The sequence below is a fragment of the Streptopelia decaocto genome (assembly GCF_964273445.1).
Source record: "Streptopelia decaocto genome assembly, chromosome: 15".
In the NCBI taxonomy this organism is placed as follows: Eukaryota; Metazoa; Chordata; class Aves; order Columbiformes; family Columbidae; genus Streptopelia; species Streptopelia decaocto.
In genome coordinates, this window is record NC_138670.1 from 9,941,267 (window position 1) to 9,966,079 (window position 24,813).

Consider the following 24,813-nt stretch of genomic DNA (forward strand, 5'->3'; position numbering starts at 1 on the left):
TTCATCTCACTGCTACCCTGTAATGACAGAGCGAGCCTGTGAAGTCATTTAGTAGTCTAGTCACAAAGCCTGAGATGCTGACAAAAATTATACTTCAATTGCTCATCAACTATAAATCATTTGTGCCAAATTAATGTGCTGGAAATTTTGCAAGACTGAGAAACTGGAAGCTATTTCAATAAGAACACAAAGCAGGGCTGCTGTTTCGTAGATACCAATATCAGTTTTACATTCTGTTCTCAGGGGAAAAAAAATTAAGAAGGTCTCTTTAGTACCACGACAAGGCTGAAGCACTGATTTATCTTTCCCAGCATTCATTCAACAGATGGAGAGGTTCTTTTTTGCTCTTGCCTTTATCATGATCACTGCAAAGGGCGGCGTCAACAGGCATCCCAGAGACACTGGGGTTGTACCACGGCAGAGTGAGGACTCCAAATTATCTGTTTTCTAATGGTTACTGTAGATTTTTCTGCTGTGCTGAGGGAGAATAAAGGCAGGGAACTTCTCTGTTGTTCAAGTCCTACCCAGAGCCTGAGTATTTTTTCAATGGGATGTGCGTATGTGGGAATACTAGAATTTCCACCCAAACTGACTGACTAGGGTACGTACCCCAGTGCTCAACATGCTGAGCACGACTCACTCCTCTCCTCGTGTCATACCCACCAAAGCTTTCTGTACCTCCTGAGACGGGCACAAGTACAAGTAAGTTAGAGGGCAAAAGAGTTACATGGTCAAATAGGGGAGAACGTTTTTTGAAGTAGACCAGCTTGAGCTGGATGAGAAGAAACATTAGTGTTACCATCTAATCCTTCCAGTACCCCCAGCTGCCATGACAGACCCCAGTAAGCTAGTCGGTCACGGTACTTTGAGTATTTCCACCTCATAACTGATAAAGCTGATTCTCAAGCAGATTTTAGTGAGTGGGTACTGATCACGTCGGGAGTTCTAAGGTCATTCCTGTCCCCAAGGCCAAAGGGCTGTGAAAAGCACAGATGATTTGGATGCTGAGGTGTGACAACCCAAATTGCTTGTAAGACCTCAGAAGAAGGCAGAAGGGAGAAAAGATGACTTCACCTCAGGTGCAGCTTGTAACCGTGTTTGCAGTGCATAAAGGGATAGGTGACAGAGGAGGGAGGTCCAGCACCATCTTACTGCAAGCACTGGTTAGCTGAAGCACGGGAATCCCAGGTGTTCCCTCTGCTGAGACCAAGAAAGTCCGTGTTGTATACGGAGCATCCTCCTGTGGTGCCCCCAGCTTCAGCTGCCTGGAACGTGCTGCTGTTTCCTCTTCACTGATGAAGGATGAAGTGAGCCCCCACAATTACACAGAGAACCAGTCACGGAACTGAGAAGAAACAAGCCATTCCTTACTTTTAATCCTGTGCTACGACTACACGCCAGCCCAACTTTTTTTCCACTTAAAAGAATAAAGGAGACGGATAAATTGAAATAATTTATTCAATCCACTAATAGAAATAAATGGGAGTGGGCTCCAAATGCCACTTTAGAGGCATCTGGCATTTCTGTAGATGCAAGGAGAACGTTCCATTAATTTTCTGAAGATTTTAGCAAAATTATATTAAGGTATAGAATTCCTCCATACATTTGCTTTAATAAACCCAAATACCTATTTTTACCAGACCCAGGCATTGTTCTTCTATTCATATTTAATGCAGTTACGTCACCTCCAACTCTTAAGTTAAAACTGGCTCTTCTCCCTCCCACACGAAAAGGAACAAAGAAGGAGGCTGCACAGCTGGACTGGAACAATTGCTCTGAGCTCTGCGAAGCCCCACACGCACAAATGGCTCCAGTGCAGGAACAGGAGGTGGGAGTTAATTCAAGGGAGCAAACCCAAGATAAGACGCTAGTTCTGCAATTGGCAGAAACACAATCAGGGACTGAAGATTCGGCGATGGCACCAAAGAAACCAAGGGGAGAGATGAGTGGGATCAGCCAGTTCCTCTGCTTGGGACTTACAGGGACGGTGGTAACATGAAGTGTATGGTTTTTATTTGGTCAAAATATCTGTAATGTTATTTTCCTTCTTTAAAAAAATGCGTTGAGCATTTGATCTTGTTTGTTTGTTTGTTCAAAAGATAACAAATTCAAAGATACAGCCATCTCCAGAAACACACTGCGAATTTAAATTAAGCACTCGAATTTGTGACTTATCCTACCTGAACTTCGCTTTTACAACCCACCCCTCCAGGAGGAAAACCGGCCCCACGGCAATTCGGACCCGCTCCTGGGGAGGCACCCGCTCCTGCGAGCGGCAGGAAACGGCCGGAGGTGGCGAGCGGGGCAGAGCAGCCGGTGTCCGAGCGCGCAGCGGAGAGCGGAACCGCGGGACGCCCGCTCGCACCTCGCAGGCCCGGGGCAGCCGGTGCCGCAGCGCTCCGGCCCGGCCGGAGCGGACACCTCACACGGCGCGGAGAGCCCGGCGCTGCTGCTGCTCCGGCTGCTCGCTGCGGAGCGGGGAGCGCCGGTCGGGGGCCGCACTTCCCCGCCTGCAGCTCGGAGAAGCCCGCGGCTCCGGGCTCTCCCGCAGCCGCCGGGCACGGGACGGCCGCAGCGAACCCGCCCGCCCGCGCGGCTGAGCCTGAGCAGCGCCGCGAGGCGCGGCCGGGCCCGACAACCAGCACCCACCAACTTCTTTCCTCGCCCACGGCGCCTGCGCGCGGCCGGCGACGGCGGCACGTGAGCGTGTTGTGGGCACGTGACCTCGCCGCACGGCCCGGCCCCGCCTCCCCCCGGCGCGGCCCCGCCCCCCCGCCGTGCGCGAGCGCGGGACGCGGCGCGGCCTGTGCTGGGCTGGGCCGGGCTGCCCGCCGGTGCCGCCGCCTCCCCGCCGCCCCGCCCCTCGCCGCCGCCTCGCCGGCCATGAGGCCCAGCCGGCGCCCCAGCGCGGCCCCGCGTCGCGGCTGCTGAGCCTCCGCCCTCCCCGCTACCACCATCGCCTTCTCCGCCATCCCCGCCCGGGCGGGGACCCCCCCTGCGCTCCCCTCCCTCCTCACAGCCGCCGCCATGTTGGGCCGGGAGCCGCAGCGGGGCCGCCACTGAGCCCCGGAGCCCGCGAGGCGGAGGAGGAGGCGGAGAAGGAGGCGGAGGAGGAGCCCGGGGCCTGGCCGCCCCGCACAGCCCAGCCGGCCGGCCGCCCAGCCGCAGCCATGGCGGAGCAGACCTACTCCTGGTGAGCCGCGGGCAGGGGCCGGCGCTGCGGGCCGCGCCGGGGGGCGGCTCCGGTGAGGGCCGGGCCGGGCCGGCCGCGGGGGGTGTTCCGGCCCGGCCTCTTTCCGGCCGGCCCGGGGGCCAGCGGGTCCCGAGCGGGAGGGGGGCGCGGGTGCCGGGGGTGTGCGGGCGGGCGGCGCCGCGGCCCTGGCCGCCGTGGGGGCTGGGGCAGAAAGGAGCCGGCGGCCGAGGGGCCGCGGCCGGAGGTGTGAGCGCGGCTGGGGGGGAGGGATTGGGAGAGAGGGACGTCGTGTAGCGAGGGGACGCGGTGGCCGGGCGGTGAGGATCCCCCCGCTGGCAGCCGGGCGGAGGGCATCTCTGTGGGCAGCGCTGTGGCTGCTCATCCTCCGCCCGGTGGCTCCTCGGGGAGGGGGCTCTGCCCGGCCACGGCCGGCGCTCGGCGGGGCTGGTCCGGAGCGGGGACAGCACCTGCGCCCGCCTTCGTGGGGCTGCGGGGATCCCTCTGCCCGGAGCAGGCTGGTGTCAGGGTAGGCTGCTCGGTCAGTGGCATGTGTGTGTGTTTTCACCTGGTGACAATGGGCTTGTTCTGTGTGCAGGAAATAGAATGAGGAGGAAGAGACCAGTTCCTGTGGGAAGACATGAAGTGTGGCAAATGAAAGTAGAGGGCATTTGTTTCTGTGTCCTGACACTGTCTCGGGCCTAGCTGGCAGTGGATTACAGGGACAGGGCTTGGTTTCTTCATATAATTCTGTGTTTTTTGTGTGTTATCGTGGATCACAATGAAAATATCACAGATAATTTACCTGTGCATCAGCTCTATTGACCTGGCTGCTGCAGCAATTTGTGATACTCTTAGTGCATTTTAAAATCCGTTCCAGTGTTACTAACCACAGTTGTTCCTTACATTTTTTGAAGAAAGTCACGATATCCATGTTAAAAATGAGTTAAATCTCAGCTTTTGACCTTGGCGTGTGCTGAATGTGAAGAAGAGATTGAATATACAAAGAATGATCCTATTCTGAATGGTTCTGGAAATCTTTCCCATTGTTTTTTCAGAACTTGGAACCCAGTGGGGATTTCTGTTCTGCCACAGGTTGAGGCTCTGGCAGCCCCTTCTCCCAGCTTCTGTCACTTCTCTGTCAAGAACCAATACACCTAACGGTCGTTTGCTTTTTAGATGTTCTTATTTTGTTTCACGACCTCAGTTCAGGCAGTGATTTGCTCTGCTTTAAAACAACAGCGAAAAGACAACTTCTTTGATTTAAAGTTATTGCAGTAAGTGAATGTTGGTACAGATTTAGACAGTTAAAAGTAGTTCAGTTAAATGTGTCTGGTGACCTGTTGTCTCAGTGTGTTTTAATTACAGGATGAAATTATAAATTCATAAACTACTCCAGGATTTGTCAGCTTTTTAAAAAATACTAAATGGAAAAAATGTGAACTGTACATTATTTTGATCTTTACCTCCCTTGCTTTTTTGAATGCCTGTCTTTACCACAGTGTTCTAAAGAGGCCGGGAGGAGGATTAAAGCTGCTTTAGGTTGCGTATTTTAGGGGAATGAAATTGAGATTTAAGTTGTTCCTTGTTACTTCCTTGATGGATCCCAAGAATGGTAGTTCTTTTGTGCAATATTGAGGTTGTAACAGAACAAAGATTTGAGACATCTCACAACACTGTAATTTTGTGTCTGTATTCACTAATGTGTCCTCATGTTGTTGAGGTTTCTGTCACCTCGCATTTTGACCCGTGGTCAGCGTTGTCTGGAAGCTCCAGAAAGAGCAATATCCAGTTTCAGACTAAGAAGCTCTGTTCTAGAACTTGTGCACTCTTCTCCGTGAGTGCATGTTTAATTACTTACACTTCTAGCAACAATCTTGTGTTTGTTTATTTTTAATTATGGTAATGCAGCTCAACATGAAATTGGCTAGTGCTTTAGTACTTTTAGGAAAAATGCGCATGTTGTCAGCTGAGGAAACCTGTGCTTGTGTACGGAAGAGCTGTACAGAGCCGTGTCCAGCACTGGGTGCAGCTGCACATTTGGGAGCTGGCAGGTCGCGTCCTGTCCGCTTGCTGGACATGGTCCTGGTACCGTGTTGCAGAGGCTGCGTTCTCAAAACGAGCGCTGTCGCGGTTGAGACGGACAAACGACAGAGCGCTCTCCGTGCTCCTCCGTGTGTGTCCAGCTGCTGTGCGGACACCTTGTTTGACGTCTGAAAATACAGTATTTGACATTAAGAAAAATCCTTTCACGTACTTACCTTTCTATAGATGTAAATTGGTTCCTGGCCACAGGAGCGTGTCCCTTTTGTCCAGGAGTGTAAGGCTTGATTATGTGTATTTTTGTGCATAACTATCAACATGTATTGTAGAATGTAGCTTCATAAGATATGATAAAGGTTTCTTTTGCATTTGATTTTTCTTAATTGTCTCAGATGTGCTAGAAATACCATGAAAAAATACACCTGCAAGCTGTGATTCCTGGACATCAGCATTGTCGAACACTTGCTCAAAATGGGGCTTTTTTCAGTGATTGATGTCTCTCTAAATGATGTTTTGAAGAGATGAGAACTAATACTCATTTTGCTATATTTATTGTTTTGTAACTGTAACTCTGAGATTTTAAGATGGGTTTATGTTTTCCTTTTAATTACCAAATGAAATTGATTGCAATTACTTTCTTTCATCAAGACACTATGAGAAGGTACTTATGCTTTTTCTCCCTCCCTTTCATAGATACATCAGTTGTCTTTTTGTCACTATTCTTGTGAGTTATATCTTGTGACAACCTCTCCTCTTTTCCTTCAGTAATGCCCACACCTATAACCATCTGTACTTTTATTTAGCTCTTTTTTAATGTCTTAAATAGTCTTGCTGACCCATTATTTCAGATACAGGTGTGTTATCCCTGAAAGGAAGATCTACTGAGAATTTTGCTGGTAAAACTGGATACTGTTATCCTGGAAAAACTAATTTTAATGTGAAATGTGGGATAAGTGCCAGATGGAAATGCTCTTTCAAAGGATATGCTGCTTTTTAAAGTTTTTGAATACAATGCTTGTCAGTAGTAAATAAATTTTCTTTGTCAAGTACCTGCCATAACAGAAGGAAGTTATGAGAAGTATGTAGTATTCTGCTGTTACTCAAATCTGCAAGCCACGGAAGAAAGTGACGACTGCATCGCAGCGTTGCTCGTGATTTTCTAAATTAAATGAGAGCTGAAATGAATTTTGTGCGAGTGGAATGGATTGGGAGAGGAAAGAGGTGGTGGGATACCCATTTTCCCTTTCCTGTTGGTGCTGCAGCAAGGAAATGGGACTGGGGAGTGACAAGAGCTCCTGCTACAACAGAGCAGGGAATAAATATGGGAAGAACTGTTTGCCCATCACCAGTGTATATGTGTGTGAGTAAGAGGTTAGTAAATACCAAGTGTTTTATCTTTAGACACCAAGATCTTGGGAGTATTACAGCAGATGAATATGGGAGCAGCAGGACCTACATCATGACCGTGAAATACTTGGTCTTTCCTTAATTTCTAGCACCTTGTGGTGAGATTTTTGCGCCGAATCCTATTTAGAGGGCACAGCAGCGTGCATATGTTGTTTATCTTCAGTTAGTAGGTGTCTAGTGTTTTTCAAGGCCTGATGTAACACCCCCTCCCTTTTTACTGTTGCCCAGTCTGGCAATAGAGATTGCTTTGTTCTTTATTTTTTCCCTTTGAATGCACAAAAGATTTTCACAGCTTCCTTCGAAGAGAAGAGAGAAGGAGAAGGAGACTTCTACACCAAAACCAAATATATTTTTAATTATTCCTTTCCCAGAGCATTGTATGAGAGTAACATGGATTGCAATGCATGCGTGTCCTGTCAGGGTGATGATTAGTAGACAGACTGGGAGGGTGAACTAAGAATAAGAAAAGAAGCTGCTATATTGAGTCACTAATCCTACAAACAACTGAACTCCCTCTAAAATGTTTTAATCAGTGGAATGATTCTTGTATTAGCCATCAAATGTTTGATGAGTGAAACGGTGATATATTTAGAAACTTCTCTACGTAATGCAAAGGGTGTGTGGAAATCAAGTCTAACAATGTGTCAGAGCGATCAATAAAGCCCCTGGTCCTGGGAGCATTCAAAGTGGTTGGTGTTAGGAGTCTTTCTAGATTCAGAGTGTTTAAGCATGTAACGTGCTCCTGCCGTGAATCAAAAGACAGTCTTTCCCAGCAGACAGAGGTCGTGCTCTGAAGCCTTGGTTGGCTGGATTGGATGTGTTTGTGGGAGGGCAGTGGGTGAGAGAAGCTGCAGCTTGTTGACAGAACTTGTCAAGTACTAGTAAAATAATTTTTTTGCCTTCAAGTTCTTTTACTTGCTTTGCTCAGTTTAGATTGAGAGACCTTAACTGACTAATTTAGGTGTTTCGAGGACGGGAGGCAGTTTACAACAGAAAAAAAAAACCCAAGTAATTCTCACGAATTTTCAAAGTATTGCACTTTTTCAGTGAAAGATTGCAAAGTGTGTAGGTGAAATCCTGTTGTCTGTACTGTCTAAAATCTTTTGTGAAATCCTGGCATACAAACACGGAGTTTGGCCTTTAATCTTAACATTTTTGAGGAACTGAAATTACCAGCCACATTCCATTTTAACACTTGTTAGAAGCCTCCTGAGGACAAGAATGTCATTGTATGAGTGTGCATGTGTATCTGTCATCGGAAAAGTGACTTACGCTTCAGTAAATTTGAGAATATCAGTTTATAGTAAATATGTTTGTCTTTCAGTACCAGTCTCACTCCCCTTTGTTATCCTCCCTGTAGCTTTTGCTATCAGACTGTATGTCATGTAGGCAGGGACTGGCTGCAGCACTGGCCTGAAAGACAAATAAGGCAAAGAGCATGGGGTTAGTTGAAGTTTACGGTTGCTTGAATGTACGTATATTTAATGACTGATTAGGAAAGGGGAAAAAAAAAATCCTGCTTGAATGCAAAGGCTGTATTCGTTAATATCTTAATAATTCATTAAGAAAAATTTGAAGTGAAGAACATAAACCAGTGTTTTCTTCGTGCTGGTGTGCACAACCTGTTTTCATTAAGGTTTCTGTCCGTTCTGCCTTCAGCCTTTTAGGATATTGTGGCGGCAGCAGCTGCCGATTCCTTGCTTTGTACCCAGTGATCAGAGAACTCAGGATACAGGAGATCGGTTCCATCCCCCAGAATTTCTGACCTTGCATCTCTCACCTTCCAGGGCAGCGCTCTCATCGCCAAACCATGTGCTGTTCAGAGGCTGAGCTTTGTGTGTCCTTTTAATCTGTGTGGTTTCCTATGGAATACTGTAAATATTCGCTGGGCCAGGGAGCAGGCATGCCTTTTTGTGCTAATGATTAAAATACTAATTTGGGATTGGCGTGGACCCGGGTTCCACTTCCTGCTGTGATAAAAACGTTGTTTGGAAGCCCAAAGGGGCCGTAGTCTCTGGGAGCAGCTCAGCCTGCTTTTCTAGAGATGAAAGTTCAGATTCCTGCTAACAGAAGACGGGGGTCGTAGGTGAGCGAGCTGTCAGGTATGTGGATCTGCCATTATCACTGCTTTTTCTTGTGTTTTGTGTCAGGTTTGATGGGCCTGAGAGCATCTTTCTTCTATTGAAGGGTGTGATCTAATAAAGTCATTGCTTATTTTGTGCACTTTGGGATTCTGGTATGAATTAAGCAACCTGATGCGGGTGGAATTTGAGGAATTGTGTCGAGACCATCAGACAGGCCAAATGAATTGGGGATCGTAAAATCCTCTGAAATGAGATGTGTTTTGGTGCATGCCACAGTTTTAAATACTGGATTCAGGTGCTGAAATCTATTGTCACTGAAACGATGCCAAAAAAGTGTGTACTTAGGAGATATTCCTACAATAAGTACTTTGAAATATGTGTCGTGCTTTTTAAAATACAGCAATTCTGATTTCCTAAAATTTGGAGGAAAAGCAGAATGGATTCTGTTGTGTGCGGCGGTTGTTGTTTGGTTTTTTTTTAGTATCTCAGGTATGTTATTTCATTAGTTGGGTTATGTGATGTATGAACATCTCAGTCATAAGCACCACCATCTTTGTTGTCCTTTGATATTTTATGATGACTCAAAGCGTCATAATATACTCTAAAAGCAAATAATTGACACAAGCCATTTAGTCAGTCTAATTTAATTCTGGTGACGTCTGAGTAAGTTTCCAGGAAAAACCAAGGGTGAAACTGGTAGAAAAAAATCATCGTACACATTTCCTTTTTGGTGCCACATTGCTTTAGTGTACCTGATGAAGATTAAAATTTGAAACCGTTTAGCCAGTTACGTGGGTTGAGGTGAAGCACCAGCTACTGTGCTGGCTGAACTGGATCCAGGCAACCAAACTGACTTTGAAAGGTGATGATTTAGTAAGATTAATGGAGCATATGCGGCATTGCAACACTTCCCGATCCCCTTTCTCCCTCTTTAATTCTTGCAAGGATGTTGATGATCCTTTCTCCTACGTGTTTTCCAAGTGGTGTCTGTGCTTGAAATGCAGACTCAGCTCTCACCGTACGTCAGCTGTGGCTTTGTCCCCTAGAACCATCATGATGACATTATCCTGGAACTGATGAATTGTGTAGCTGTTGCGCTGTCGTCTTCATTATTAGATTCGGATGAGTATTTCTTTTTAGGGCCAGGTCTAAGCCTCAGGTCCCAAATTCCCTTGAATAGTCCCCCTATCTGCCTGTCACATTAGGTGACATGGTATAGATGGGGTGTCAGACAGTTGGAAGGTTCTGCTGACCTTCTGAAAAGATAACTGATAACTAATCTATTAAACCAGAACATTTTTTAAACATCCTATGATAACTATTCAGACCAATAAATATATTAAATGTGACAATCCTTATGCTTTGCTTATGTGCAGACAGGGTTAAAGGGTGGAGTGACTTTTTTTCAGGATGTTAGAACATAAATTCTTAAAAATCATCACAGCTGGTGTCCTGAAGTAGAAGAGAGTGCACTATCATTCTCTATTTCACAATCTTGGGCTTAAGGTGCCTCCCTTATTACTGAAGTTGCCCACATAGGATTTGGAGCGATATAATTACACCTTACAGTTTCTATGTGGTGGCATTTTCCCTAACCAGTGGCATCTGAAAGGAAAATGATGCCGTTTGACTCTCATTTCTGCGTTCCTTCTTCCTTCTGAAAGCAGTATTTTCTGCTGTTGTTGGGTTGGGATATTCTTCCTTTAGTTCCTGTAGCTGGCTCATAGGCTTTTGACCCAAGAAGGTGTTTTCCCGTGCAGCTTGGGTATGTCGCTGGAGATTGGGAAATGATTCTCTTCCATTTTTAGGCCTCGGCTGCGTTTGTGCGGGCGGCTCCGCAGCAGAGGTGCTGTGGGGAGACCTGGGGGTTCCACCCTCTGTTCACACAATCTCCAACTTTAAGCATGAGTTGGCAAGCTTACCTGCAGGAATAGGCTCAAATCTAGATTATTCTTCAGTCCAGCTGCTAAAAGGAGAAGAATGTGCTGTGCAGTGTGAAGTTTTAATGCCGAGCCCCCTCCAGTCATCTGGTGTTACCAATCAGTTCTACTCGGTCACTGCTTTTCTGCTCTCTGCTTTCTGTCTCAAAGGCCCAAATTTACTTCTTCGTTCCCGTGGACTCTGTTTTTGGACAGACATATCTTTAAAAAGTTCTTTTGTTCATCTATCAACTAGCCAGAAGAGAACTTCTGCTAAATTTGCCATGATACATAATTTTTAATAACTTTAAAAGTTCGTCAGAAGTTTAGAGAGAACAATAGAAATGTTAGGAGTTGCTGGTGTTCCACCGAATCACGGAAGTTTGGGAATTCTTTGCTTACACTATTTTCTTATGTCAGTAGTACCGCAAATAGCAACTTCATGCTAGAAAAACAAAAGTGCTGTGTGAGGGGGTGCATGGGGCAGCCCCGTTTCAGGTGGTACAAAAAAATCAAGTGGTAGATTGGGTGCACTTGTCCGCAGCAGTGATGCGCAGGGGGGTTCTCTACACGGGTTAAGCCTGTAGCACATGTACATCCTCAGGATTTATTTTGCTTTCAGTAGTTACTTGGATTAATAAATTCAGTTTACTTGAGCTAGCGTAGCTTGGGCAAGAGCGAGCGTTACAAAATGCTGAGCTCTGCGGCAGCGCGGTTAGCGGGACAGAGGTGAACACGGCGGCTGGGTCACGACTGCTCTGCTGCGCTGTTAGTTCTGGTGTGCAGACACCACTTAGCAGTCTGCCATCCCTCCTTCTAGCTAGCTCCAGTGTAAAACTTGATCTAAATTTATGTGGAAACTTTTGAGGTGGGTAGAAATGCAACAATGCATTCTGAATAATCATTATAATTAGGATCAACCAGCTGTTGGTACAGATACATTGGATGTATGAGACCAGAGCTGAATGGTATATTGTTATACAAAGGACTATTTTTACGAGTATAAATTTACCACATTCAAGGCTACAGTTGTGATTTATCTCACTATCATTGGTGTCAGACCCATTTGCCAAGATAAAATAGGTGTAGCATGACTTTGACTTATTTAGTCAATGGGAACCCCATTTCCCAGGTGACTGTTAGCTAAAGGTGAGGTTGGGGAAACAGCAGGAGGCAAACAGAGCTGGATTATATGGATTTCTATAGCGTGTGGTGCAGACTAGCGAGGTACGGCTGTGTCTTGCTTTCTAGGTTTGATGACGCAAGGTCATGCTGGTCCCTCTTAGAAGTCCAGATTGGTCTGTTTGCTGGAGGAAAGATGATGTGCTCTGTGAACTCTTCTTGAGGTGCCTCATCCTAAACCTCCACTTGAATAGCGGCTCTGAGAAGTTATCACAAAAGGGCTAAAAGCTCTCGTGGGGAGTGTTATGATCTCTGCAGGGTTTTGAAGATGAAGAATAGAATCTAATTAAGCTTTATGTTGAAAATAGTTTCAAGAGCTTTTTTTTTTTCTCTCAGAAAAGGAAACTTTAAAGCTAAATAGTGAAGAGCTGGACTTTTTTTTTCCTGCTAACTTGACTACTTCTAAAGCAGATGCAGCTGTAAGCAGTTACAGATGGTACAGAACAGAAAGAACCTCTTTATCATATTTAAGTGCCTTACAAGAACCCCAATGTTAGTTTTCCAGTTAGTTGTCTTTCTCTTTATTATTTTATGTTTTTGCAGATGGAAAATAAAAAAGAACTACCTTAAAGGTAAATCAAAAGATGAAAGAAATCTGCCATAAAACAGAAGTATTTCTCTGCAGGGTGCTGTACTGGAAGAAGTTTCATAAGATTCCTGAAGCACCCTCTCTAAAGAATGTTCCTACTTTTTGTTGTTGTCACAAATGAAGATTTTTAGATATTTGGGCTGGAATTTGTTGAAAAAAAGTCTCAGTCTGTTCTTCTGCTGCATGTTTTTTGCACCTGGAACTGAAGCTGCTGCCTTAAGCCTGACACTCAGCGTATCAGTGTCCCCTGGCCTCTTGCACTCAGGGGTCAGGCCCTGTCCCTCTGTCACAGCACAACTTCTCCCATGTATGTGGTGTGCTTGCCTCTACAGTGGCCACATTTGTTGCTGTCAAGACCTTTTTTCTTGGTTTTGAGTTAGTTTCTTTCTTAAGTGGAGACAGCAAAAACAGGATGTCTGCTTTGATAGGCTGTGTTTTTGCATTTTCATGCCAGCCATATCCCTTCTATTCACTTTGTGCATTTGCTTCAGAATCTCACCAGCCATCATCTGACAACATTATTTTGTCTTGCTAGAGGCTCAGATGATGCAAGCTGCTTAACTCTGGTGAGACAGACTGGCTACTCGCTGGATTTGATTCATACAGGAATGTGCTTTCAGCATTGTCACTCAAGATTCATGGTTTGGTTGGTGCTAAAGCTGTTAACTCATTCTTCTATGCAATTTTTATGAAAATAGTGTTTAATTCTGTCCAGGCATGTTCTGATGAAGTAAATATCATAATCCTGTACTGTGTGGGTAAGTCAACTCATCAGTAGCACTCAGAGCTGCTCTTTCTGTTTGACAAGGTCATATGGATGAATTTGGGTTTGGCTTTTGGCTTGTTGTTGGTAAGGCCTGATTGTTAAATGCTTTGATTAAACTGTTAGTCATTAGTTTTATTTTTTTATCTGACTTATGAATACATTGCAAAAAAGACTTTGGATTTCCAAGCACATAATCAATAACATACTGGCCTAAATGTCAAAGGTATGAGGTGTGGTTTGGTTTTGTTTTTTAAGTCAACGGTAGAGTCAATAAAGATGAGATAACGTCCTCTTTCCTCATTTTAGTGATAAAAACAAACAACCTTTTTCTGATTGGAGAGTCTACTACATTTTGATATCTTAAAACAGAGAGAGAATCAAGATACTCTGCATATTTGGAATTTAAGTATGGGAATTGGTGTGGAAGTTAAATCTAGAAATGAGAAAAAATATGTTTTGCACTGGGGTGGATGTGTTTTGTTTGGGATGCAATGCAGCATTCGGATCAGTATCCTCCAAATCTGAGAGGACTCAGTGTGTTTGTACATTAGGTGTTTGAGTGTTCTTCCATGGGTTTGTCCAGCTGCATTTTTGAATCTATGTAAACTACAAAGTGATGATACTTAGTTGTTGGAAAAGACAGAGATCCTGAGATCTCTAATAGGGTATGTTCCCGAGACCTGTTCTAGGATTTAATTTAATTCTTCCCAGTAGTGCCCGCATATGAACGTTAAGCTTTTCTGTAGTGCCTGTTACCAAAACGCCTGTATCTCACAGATAAACCAGTTGGATGGTTCTGGTGCAAGGCTTCTTGCACTTTCTCAGTCTCTGAACCACTGTAAAGCTTCAACTGGTGCATTTTCTTTATGAGGAGGCAGTGACTTACCAAAGAGAGGCGGTTTGCAGCCTGTTCTGCCATCACGGTTCTGCTCTGCTGGATCAGCTCTACCATTTACAGAAGGAAACCTTGTGAATGTGAATAAACACCTCTTTTACTACTCCAGATAGTTGGAACAGGGTTAGCAGCAGAATATCTGCGCTGCTGGATCTTAATGTGTTGACAAAGTCCAGAGCTGGGCACAGATTTATAGTGATCTGGGACCCTTTACTGTCCTGGGGTGAAACTTTGATGACAGCCTTGGGATGCCTGTGCAAAGCGAGGAGGAGGGCTAGAGTGAGAGCCCGATGCTGAAGGATGGAGCTGGTCACGAGGAAAATAAGTTAAACAGGTGTGTGCACAGAATGCTTTTAGGTAATACTTAGAGAGCAAGTTAGACCGCTCGAGGTGGACTCTCCAGTATAATGTACGTGTTGAGTGAAGCTGTACACGTAGCAGAGAACCAACTTCGTCTTCTGTTTTTGGCTTCTGAATGAGATCAAATATAGCATTGAATAGTAGTATTGCTTTGCGTGCTTGTTAGGAAACCTGCGTATTCTTGTCTGTGTTGCTGCAGATGGAAATACTGCTCTTAATCTGAACTTTTTAATTTTAGTTACCTGACTGTGCCTCCCAGGAGTCAAATTACAGATTTGGTAAGATTTATTGTCTTAAATATTTACGTATTCTCTTTGCTCAGTGTGTTATTTCCTGTCCAAGCAAAGCCGCCAAAACAATTACATATGTATCTTACAGCACTTTACCAGGTGAAATCTGTCATGAGGTTTCCAAGGCCAGACAGCTCTGGTCTCTGGGGCTGCCTGGTTCGCTCTTGGTGCAGCGAACGGGGGGCGCAGAACCCGCGCTGGCTGGGCCCGCAGGACGGTCTGGGCACAGCAGCGTGTGTGGGGCTCTGCCCTTGGCGCTGCCTTTTCTCTTGCAGAATACTGGAAGCTAACGGATGGACAGACATTTCCCTGCATATCCTGAGAGCCCTTTCTTTCTGCCACATAATTAATCTGCTTTCTTCTGTCAGTGCCGTTTTTTAACTGCTTGCTGGCACCATGACAACCATAATATTATGCATATGGTTGAATGATGATAAAAATGGCAGGGATGGTGTACGACTGGCTCAGTTGCATGTTAGATGAACTTAGCCCTGGATCTTCAGAAGATGTTGAATACTGGAGTAGTAGCACTCTAAGAGGAGGAAGATGGAGTTGTTAGTTTTATAGAGTATTTATCTTGAACAACCTATTGGGAAGAAAGCCGTGTCTGGGCTTGGATGGCTGACAGTGTCTGGGACGAGGCTGAATTGTGATACTAAAAGACAGGCTGTGTTTTCTTATGTTAGAGACTCAATTGTCTGGAACCTTGTTCAAACAAATTATTGCTTCAGTTCTGGAAAACACTTATATAGTTTCCTTTCATTATGGTGAAGTGTGAAAATTTGTTATCCCTTGTGACTAATAGTAGCCTTGAATTTACTGTTTATAGTTTAACTGTTGGAAGTTTTTTGTAATGGAATTTTTCCATGCTATTAGGAAGCTTGCTGTTGAACATCCTGTATCTTGGTACTGCATAGGAAATGGATAGCTTTGGATGAATAGAGTTCCAGATCTCCACCGTAATTTATTAATAGGATCTATATGACTAATTTGGAAAGGCTGCAGTGCCACAGTCTTTCAAAATTTAGACCTGTTTGTTGAAGTAAGATAACAGAATCTCCTGACCCCTCTGGACACTGAATAATGGTCTCAATCATCGGAGGAGTTTCAGCTTATCCTCCGTTTCACTGGCTTATTAATTCTTTTGCTGGCAATTTGTGCAAGAGAGAGGAACAAAGGAAATAATTTAAAAGTAGTTGTAGGAATGATGTGACTTCATGGTTTTTAGAAAGTACTGTGTGTTGTCAGGGGAGCGATGTTCCATATTTTTTCTGTGCAAGCTATTCAACACTGGAAAATTAAGCAAGTATTTAGATTTTTTAAGGTTGTGGACACCTCCGCTAAATGCCCAATTAATAGAACTTCATAGCACTTTTATTTTGGAAACAAAATTTGCTTTGTAACTACCAGTGTCTTGGTTATGTCAAGATGTTTTTAGAGATCAATGCTAAGTTGACATTTCTTGATGATGGGGGGTCCTCAGTTAAATTTTTAGCATGTTTGTAACTAAGCTTTTTAAAAAAAAAAAAAATTAATTCTCGTGTTACTAAAGAAACCCCCCTGTTTCTGTTACGTGGCTGAATGGTAATAAAAATCCTGCACAACTCTCTAAAACCATTTGCAATTTTCATAACAAAACTCATTTTTCTAAATCCTTTTGTTACGGTTTAGATGCACCAGAGAGGTACCAGAACCTGCTTTTCTTTGTGCCGTTAGGCAGGTGACCAACCATTCTGGAGTCGGGTCTCTTTCTTCCCAAGAAGCAAGATCCCATCGATGTGAGGTGGGGTGTGTGGGGTTCAAACCCAGTTGGATTCCCGTGGCCGTGTGGTGAGTGCTGCGGTTCCCCAGTTCCTTGGAAGGTGTTGCTCTGGTTTCGATCAGCTACAAAACCTCCTTGCTGCCCAGCCCAGCTGTGCTTTCCCTGCTGGAATGGTAAAACAACTCTCTTCAGTGGAAGATGTGAAGAGAGCAGCTGAGAAATCGTCTACATAACTGTGTTGGTCGGATGTAGGATCCGTGTTGTTGTTTTTGTGACGTTAAGAGAGAATTGGAAGTCTGTGATCTCAGCAGAATTTGATGGCAAGATAATCAGTTACCTGCTTTGCTTATGAAGAAGCAGTTATGTTCTGTAAGCGTAATTTTCACACTAACACATGTTGCATCTCTCTAGTGTAAATGGCAGTTCTGAGCTGGTGGGTGCTCCTGAGCCTGGGTCCTTGGTTCAGGCTGGGATGTGGCCATTAGTCTGACATTTTGTCTAAATAGCAGCTTTGCATTGCATGTGCTCAAGTTGAAAATATTTCGGTTATATCACTTCTTGGACTCGTTACTGTGAAGTACTTGTCTCTTAGAAAACACAAGGGGTGTTACAGATCATTAGTATTAGCAAAAAAAAAAAAAATACAGTGTTGGCTGCTAAAGGACTGTCCTCAAAAAGAAATTCTGTGTAACTAGTCATTACACTTGTCTGTATGGACAGTTAGCTCTGGGCAATTCTGTGATGCTTTTGCTGGCTTATTTGTTTATTCTGACACTTCAGATTGCTTGTTTTGTTTGCTAATTAGAAATATTTCTGCTGTTTCAGAACATCCTCTGTTCTAAGATGCCAGAAACTTGAGCTGTGTTTTGTAGTGTCACTCGACTATTCCAAATGATTGACTCTGGAAGCACTAATTTTAAGTTTAAATTAAATAACCTATATATGCAAACTTTAGGAAGAGCTTCTGTACTTTGGGGCATTCGCTTGGAGTGTGTTTTTTGGGGGTCTGTTGGTTTCGTGTGTTTCTCCTAGCTCCCCGTGAGGAGGATCGCAGCATTCATACAGCTGGCTGTGTTTTGTAAAGGAATTTTTTACTTGCGCAGTAGTCTGAGCTTGGACACAGTAGAGATGCTTGTATTTTTGTTTGACTTCTGCTAATTATGTCTCAGGTGGCGTGTCTGTAGCCAGTGCTTTGTGTTTGAACTTTCAGGGAGATAATCATTCTGTGCTTTGATTATTTCCATATTACCATGGCAAATAATTAATGCTGCTAATTAAAACACTGTTAGAATAGCACACAAAGATGGGCAGGGAGAGCATACTGCCTACTTGTGCTCTCAATCTATCTGTCTTGTAAATGTATTGAGCAGCTATTGCTAAGGTAGCTCAGAATTTACAAATGAAAACACGTAACCTTCTGGTGTATCTACATAAGGGAGAAGGGAAGAGCCACATACTTGGAAGAGCTTTGCTTTGTCTGGTGTATATGGAGGGATGGGGTTAAGAGATACATTGTGCCCTGAATGAGATTTTGTTCCACTAGAGAGAAACACATTCCAAGAGACCCCTCTGTTTAGTACGGAAGCTGTGAACCTGGGAAGGCTGTGGGTTCCCTGAATAACTGATGACTGGCAGTTTCGTGCTTAGAGTTTCTCACCTGGGTCTTGGAAAGCAAAAGGAACCGCCTTTGTAATTGTGAAATGAACGCGCAGCCATTGCAGAGTCTGGGAGGTAGGTAATAAGTCCAGAAGGCTATTTTAGTGTTGGTTGGAGTTCAAACAGGAATTAGGAGGCGTTCGACATCTGGGAAGTATCAACACTGAAGAACACTGGTGGTATGATCTTCATTGTCCACGTCTAATTGTGGAGGCTCCAAAACTAATGATAATTCCGGGGTACGCTGTGAGTGCATATCGCAAGCCAGATTGCTACTTCAGCCTCTTCCTCCTGTTGGAAGTAACAGGAATTCAATTCCATCTTGTCTGAATTGTGGTGGATAATTTGTATACTCTTTCCTGTCTTGAGAAAAATTTATTACTAATTCTTGTTTAATACAAAAAAAGATGAAAATTATCAATATCGCTGATGACATTAGGGTGAAAGATATCTCCATTGTGGTAGTTCATGCTGCACCGTGTCTGCACCTGGTAGTGCTGCCCACAGCGCTACTGCAGGACAACATGAGCTGCCTAGTGTTAAAAGAAAGTGCTTTTCTAGTCTTTCTTAGTAATAAAAGATACTGTTTTCCTTTGCCAAGGACCTGTGTGATTAGATACTTATCTTCCTCCATTCCCAGGGAGCGGACATTGTGGTTCATAGTTTCTGTTTTGTGAAACAAGATTTCATATAGATGATTATGTCTCTGGAATCTATGTCATTCTCCCCCTAAAAGGAACTGATAAGCAAATTATCTTTCAAAAACATGAGAGAAGCCTAGAGCAAAGTCTTTGTCATCACATTCCTGCTCAAATCCAGCATTTGCCTTCCAACGAGTTCCTAATATTTAGTAATGTCTGTGGTTTCCCACGGGTTTTCTTAGGTGGACATAATAAGTGGGAGCTGTTGAAAGAGAAAAGAATGAAGACTGGCTACACCATAAGCTAAATTGGGTGAAAACTATTTTGGGTTGTGTATGTGTTTTGTATGTAGTACTAGTGTCAAACCACGTGTTTTGTACTTTCACAGTAAGCTATTCATCAGAGAAAGAAAATACAAACTACAAAACAAAATGTATATAGATTGAATTCTTACTCATATACACTTCAGAAATGATGGGGTGATTATTCACATTGTCTTAATTTTAAACTCTGAATTTAGGACTGCATAAATACCTGAACTGAATGGAGAGACCAGGGGACAATGCAAACCCTTTGGCTTGTAAATGAGGCGCTTCAGATGCCCGAGGTAGGAAGACTCGAATAACCTCTGTATCCATTTGCTACAACAGCTTTGACCAAACAGCTCAAACAAATTTGTAGAGAGCACAACAGTGTAAAAAGAAAAGGAAACGTTCCCATTCATCTACTGAGGTGTCAGCGAGTCCTAATTGCTGCCTGAAAACTTTGCTCTAACTTGCACAGATGCAATCTCCTGTGTATCACACATACATGTGAGCCCTTGCTGTAAGACATGTGCTCTGTGTGTGCTTAGTATTTTTAGAACTAGTTCATTGTTGAAAATGTGCTTTCCAAGAGTTGTGCTGTTACAGTAATTTCTGGAGAGATTAGAGGAAAATACTTGGACAGGCCAGTGTTAAATCCTGAATAAGGAAAGTTCTCTTCATTATTTCATCCAGAAATCATATCTGTCACTTTTTGTCACTTTCTCACATTAAGATGTTGCCCAAAATTGTTCCTTTTACATAATTATTTGCTTTTTCTTGCACTTCAGATACCTTGATTACAACTCTCTTAAAATACAGGAGATGAAACAGACAGGAAAAATGTCTTAAACTTTGTGCTGGTTTGATTTTAAACCGCTTAATCCTACGCTTTGCTTCCTGTGAAGTGTTAGAAAAGCTTATGCCTTGTCACCAGCCGCTGCTCGTTTCCAGAGGAGCCTAAAGGGAAGGTCTTTAGCGTGTGTCTGTGTGTCCCTGCTGCTTTCCAGACGTGGTGACACGGGACCCGGCTCTGGTTTGCGCTGCATGGGGCAGCTCCCCCAGCCAGGCTCTGGTCCTGCAGCAGCATCGTTCCAGCCCTCGTTTGCTGGGCTTGCAGAAGTCTGGTCTGGCTGATCTGGGATCTCTGGTGTAAATCTCAAGGAGTCACTTGGGTCTTCACTGCTGGAATCTGTGAAGAAGAATATTCAATAGTGATAAATTCCAGAGCTTCTTCCTGTTTCTCATCCAGAGACTTTGGACATTTTCACACACCAGCAGCTCTGCAAAAGTGACAGTTAAATGGCTGTATACTGGTACTTGTGTGCAGACTGAAATCATGCTTGCCAGAGTGTCATGTAGCTTGGGATGAATTTGAGCAGAGATGATTTTTATTATGTTTTTATCTTACTAATATAACGCATAGTGCATGAGTTTGTCCCAGGTAGATGTTACTTATAAATGTCAAGTATTAAAATGACATTTTGAACGTCCAGAAGCAGTAGCACATTTCTTCTTCTGTATTCTGTGCCTTTGTTTTTATAAACTTTTGGAATTCGTGCCTGTGAATGGCATGTATTTAATTTACTTCTCTGTCTCTGTAGTATTCAGTTTGCAGCTTTATGCATGGGTGATGAAGGCTAATCACTTATGCATTGCTTAAGATAATTTTATCTCTTTATATTTCAAAAAGAAAAGATACAGTTGCTCATGCATACAATCTTAACTTAAAAAGTCCCCCAAACACCAAGCAGTAAAAGTGTTTTAAAAACAACTTCAAATTTATGGTAGCTATTATACATCTTTACTGTGCTTTACTTTGTATGCAAAAGTAGTTTTCAAATAAAATATTAAGGATGATTAAGCAGTATTTTTAAATTACCAATTTTACTTTATCACTCTGTACGTTAAAATCTGTATAATGCTGTGAAAGTGAAATAGCATTTAAATATTATTATGACCTCAAAATAGCATATAGTTTTTAGTTACAGGAATCAAAACAGTGAGAAACTGAATGTGAATTATGTCTAAATTTAGCAGGTGGCTTATGTATAATACTTAAACTAACAATCAACAGAAAATGCTATTTGAGTCACCTTTGTCATCTTGCTACATTTTTCAGAGTTTAACTTTCGTTGGGGTTGAGTTTTATGTTCCTCTAGTTCTGATGCGGGTGCTTTTGCCTGGAGACGCTCTGGGATTAAAAGAGCCTTCCAAGGGTCAGCGCTGTTATTTTTAGAGACGTTCAACATCTGGATGTTCACTACAAAACCTTTTCTAGGAATGCATTTTGTTCCTGAGCAAGAAATATCAGCAGAAATATAAAAGCAGTGCAACAGCGTGTGTTCTCTGGCTGCCCAGGGGACTCGGGTATTTTCAGACTGGTCTGCTGCTTAAAGTAACTCTGGGATTACAGAGGTATTGGGAGGATTTACCTCTGTAGTATTTTTGTAGTTGGCTTTGAGACATGGGAATCCAGAGCAGGGATGAAACCGAGAAGTGCCAAATCAGAAAGGACAGAATGGTTCTGGGGGACACAAGAAATAAATTTGTAATGTGTCTAAGACTCCAGGTGTTTGTATTCTGGCTGGAAAAAGTAGATGTTTGATTGAGATAGGTATAAAAATGTTACAGGTACAATGTAGGATTTGGGGAACAAAACTTAGGTTGTACCTAATGGTTTTAAGGCATTCTATATACATTGTATGTGTATGGGGAAGAACCTCAATTAGGTTCTGAAAGTGAAACAAATTAAATATGTTAACTGAAATAACTTTGTAGAAAGTTGGACTTGTGTTCTGTATGAGCCATCTTACACCTTCAATTGTACGGAACACTGCTTTAAAAATGTGCCCTGGCTGCCTAGCTTGAAACATGAATGGCTAGAATAAGTGTCTTACTCAAATATGCTGATGTGTTTTGAAATTCCAAATTTCAGCAATATTGCTGGCTAAAAAATGGCCTTTTCACCTGAAGGGTATTTTTCCCCCTGAGCAGTTTCCAGGTGCTGCTTTGAGAACTGTGACCTTCCCTTTTCATTTTCTAAATACATTTTGAGTATCTTTACCTCGGTGTTTGTTTTTCTCAAGCAGAAAAACTTGAGATTTTCCAGGTTTATTTAGTTATTATACCAGTTTTCTGACATTATTGATATGATTGTAAATATATTTGTGCTGAGAGGCAATTTTTTCAACTAACTGATAACGTAGGTGGTTCATGAACCCCTTGAGGATTTCAAAACCTCTTGTGTTTAGGTATTGAAGAGCTGATGTGTCTCCAGCTCTATGTGAGTTGCTGTAGTAAGGGATTGCTCCTCTCCAGAAACACTGTTGGATTTTATTTGTTTACATGATGACACCGTGAGACTCTTGCTGAGTTCAAAAGACTGTTTAGTTTATTTGAAATGCTTAGGTCCGGTCACTCGCTTCAATTTGTATTTTGTCATTTACTGCATATATTGCATGAAAATGTGAATTGAAACAGGTGTGGAAGGATCAGCATTCAGGCTTCCAGCATGTGAAGGTTCCTGGAATGCCGGGTTCTCTGCCGCAGCCCCGGCAGCAGCTCTGCAAAGCGCGCGGCTTCGTTTGGCAGTGGCTCCCGGGTGCCAGGCGGCTGTTAACTCTGAGCCTGCTGCCACATGGATGTCAAGCCCAGGGGTTCTCTCTTTATCCTGCAAGTGTTGAGCTACTTGGGAAATTATTTTAAGTTAATGTAAAAATTAGAGACTATTGTTTCAGTGGCCTTCAGGATTCATACAGAAGTGTCCGTTTGCATTTTTCAAAGCAATTCTGCTGAAGATGGGGAAAAGAAAAAGTAACCTGACCTGTGTTTACGAGTTTGCCTTTCTGTCCATGTGGTTGGAAGTGTCATGACTTTTAATAACACCTGAAAAATCTGATGTGGCTGCTCCTTGGAGTTCTGTCTGGGTTAGAGTTCTGTTGTTGAAGATACAATCTGACTCTGTTGCAACACTTAATGAATACTTAAGTAAAAGCATTTTTTTAGAAGTGGGTCACTGCTCTGATGTATTCCAGTTTGTCTAGCGTACAATACCCATTAAACGAGTACAACTTGAATTAATGACATGAGATGAATGTCCCAGTAAGAGGGAGATGTGAACAGAAGTTACCGTCTCGGGTCCTTTCACTGTGGCGTCAGTCGTGTCTTTAGGGTGACCACTGCAAATTAATGGGTGACCTGTGAGAGGAGAGAACTTACTTTCCTGTGTAATATTATCTTCATGCCTTTACATAGAAGTTTGCTTTTTAAAACGCACACATTTTGTCTGGTAAAAATGATCTTTTTGGTTTCATTTAGGATTTCTAGCAGCTTTTGAACCTAGTTACCCCGGGCTTGCAGAAGTGTTACAGACTCGCCCTGTGTGTTTTCTGACATGGGGTTTGGTGTGTACGTTTTGATTCTGTGTTTGTAGAAGAAGAATGGTATGTATTGAAATGGCAATATCTGTCTGATAAAAGTAGTTAAATTTGCAAGTGGGTGTAATTTGATACTGGTCAAATATAAATTTCACTCGGTCCTGTACATGATGCCTCATATACTTCAATTTGTCCAAAAGGTTTGTGTGGTGCAATATTGCAGACGTGACAACTGCTGTTAGGAAAGTTTGCTGTTAATAAGCATGGCAGCCTTCAGAGGCTCCATGTGACATGTCTCTAATAATCTGTGTCAACATTATTGTTTCATTAAGCCTCTACTGTTTAGAATGAGTACAAAGGAGCACTAGGACAAGTTCTCCTCCTTTTTCTTGTTTCTCAGGTCTGAAAAGAACATACTGGGTAATACGTTTGGAACGAGTCCATTTGTTTTTTGTGTTGTTTGGGTTTTGGTTTTTCCTCCCTGAAAGCACAATGCGTGGAAGTGGAAGAACTGCCATCTTTTGTGTTGCCACTGGTGTTCACGTGGCTGTGGAGATGCTAATCTGAAAAGGAACTTGGATTTGACGGGGGGCAAAATTGTTCAACTGGATCAGTTTACCATTTGGTGTCGGGAAAGAATGTGAACTCCCCTATTGCTGGTAACACAATTTCAGGTCATTTTGATCTCGTGCTTCCCCCATTCGGTGTTTCCTTTTGCCTTTGTGCCCCCTTCTTCCCTCACTGTGTACTTTTCTAGGCTAAATAAACTCAGTTCTTATCTCTCCTAGGCTTTTCTGCACTCTATACAGATCATTCTGCTCACAGTAAAGCTCAATTCACACTTAAATACCAGTGCCTGCCTTCCCCCAAATAGTCCTCTCCCTTTCCTGTGCTGTATTTATCATATGCTTTTACAAAATAGAATTAAAAAGAAGAGAAGTGGAGAGAACACCTCAGGAAAAATGTGACTGCAGAAGTGTCTATCCAAAACACTAGTATTAGTAGGCTCAGTAGTATGGGAAAATCATAATGCTCATAATGTGAAACCTTAATTGACTTCTGTACTAAACCATATGCAGTTTTAACAAGTTAATTGCATTAGAGTCTGTTTATGATGCATTTAGTGCCATAATAACAATTGAAGCTGAAGCTGTGTTTCCTCGCTCTGTGCTGCCTTGAGTCACTGAGCCTTCGGCATAGGTACCCTGGAAACATGCGGCATTGATTGTAGAGTGTTGTTCTGGTGCTTTATACTCAGAAATTTTCTTGCTGTATTGAACACATGTAGCCTTCTGATTCACTTTTTTCTGTTTTATTTCTGTACTAAGTAAAATTGCCATTCTTTCCC

General features: G+C 43.2%; 1 protein-coding gene across 1 annotated transcript in view; it reads left to right on the top strand.

Moving 5' to 3' along the window:
- Positions 1-2,806: 2,806 nt before the first annotated feature.
- Positions 2,807-24,813, top strand: part of SPPL3 (signal peptide peptidase like 3) — a 56,010-nt gene continuing 34,003 nt past the window's right edge. Inside the window, exon 1 of the mRNA XM_082066015.1 lies at positions 2,807-3,193. Within this exon, the coding sequence (XP_081922141.1) occupies positions 3,171-3,193 (23 nt within the window). The 5' untranslated portion in view covers positions 2,807-3,170. The remainder of the gene's footprint in view (positions 3,194-24,813) is intronic.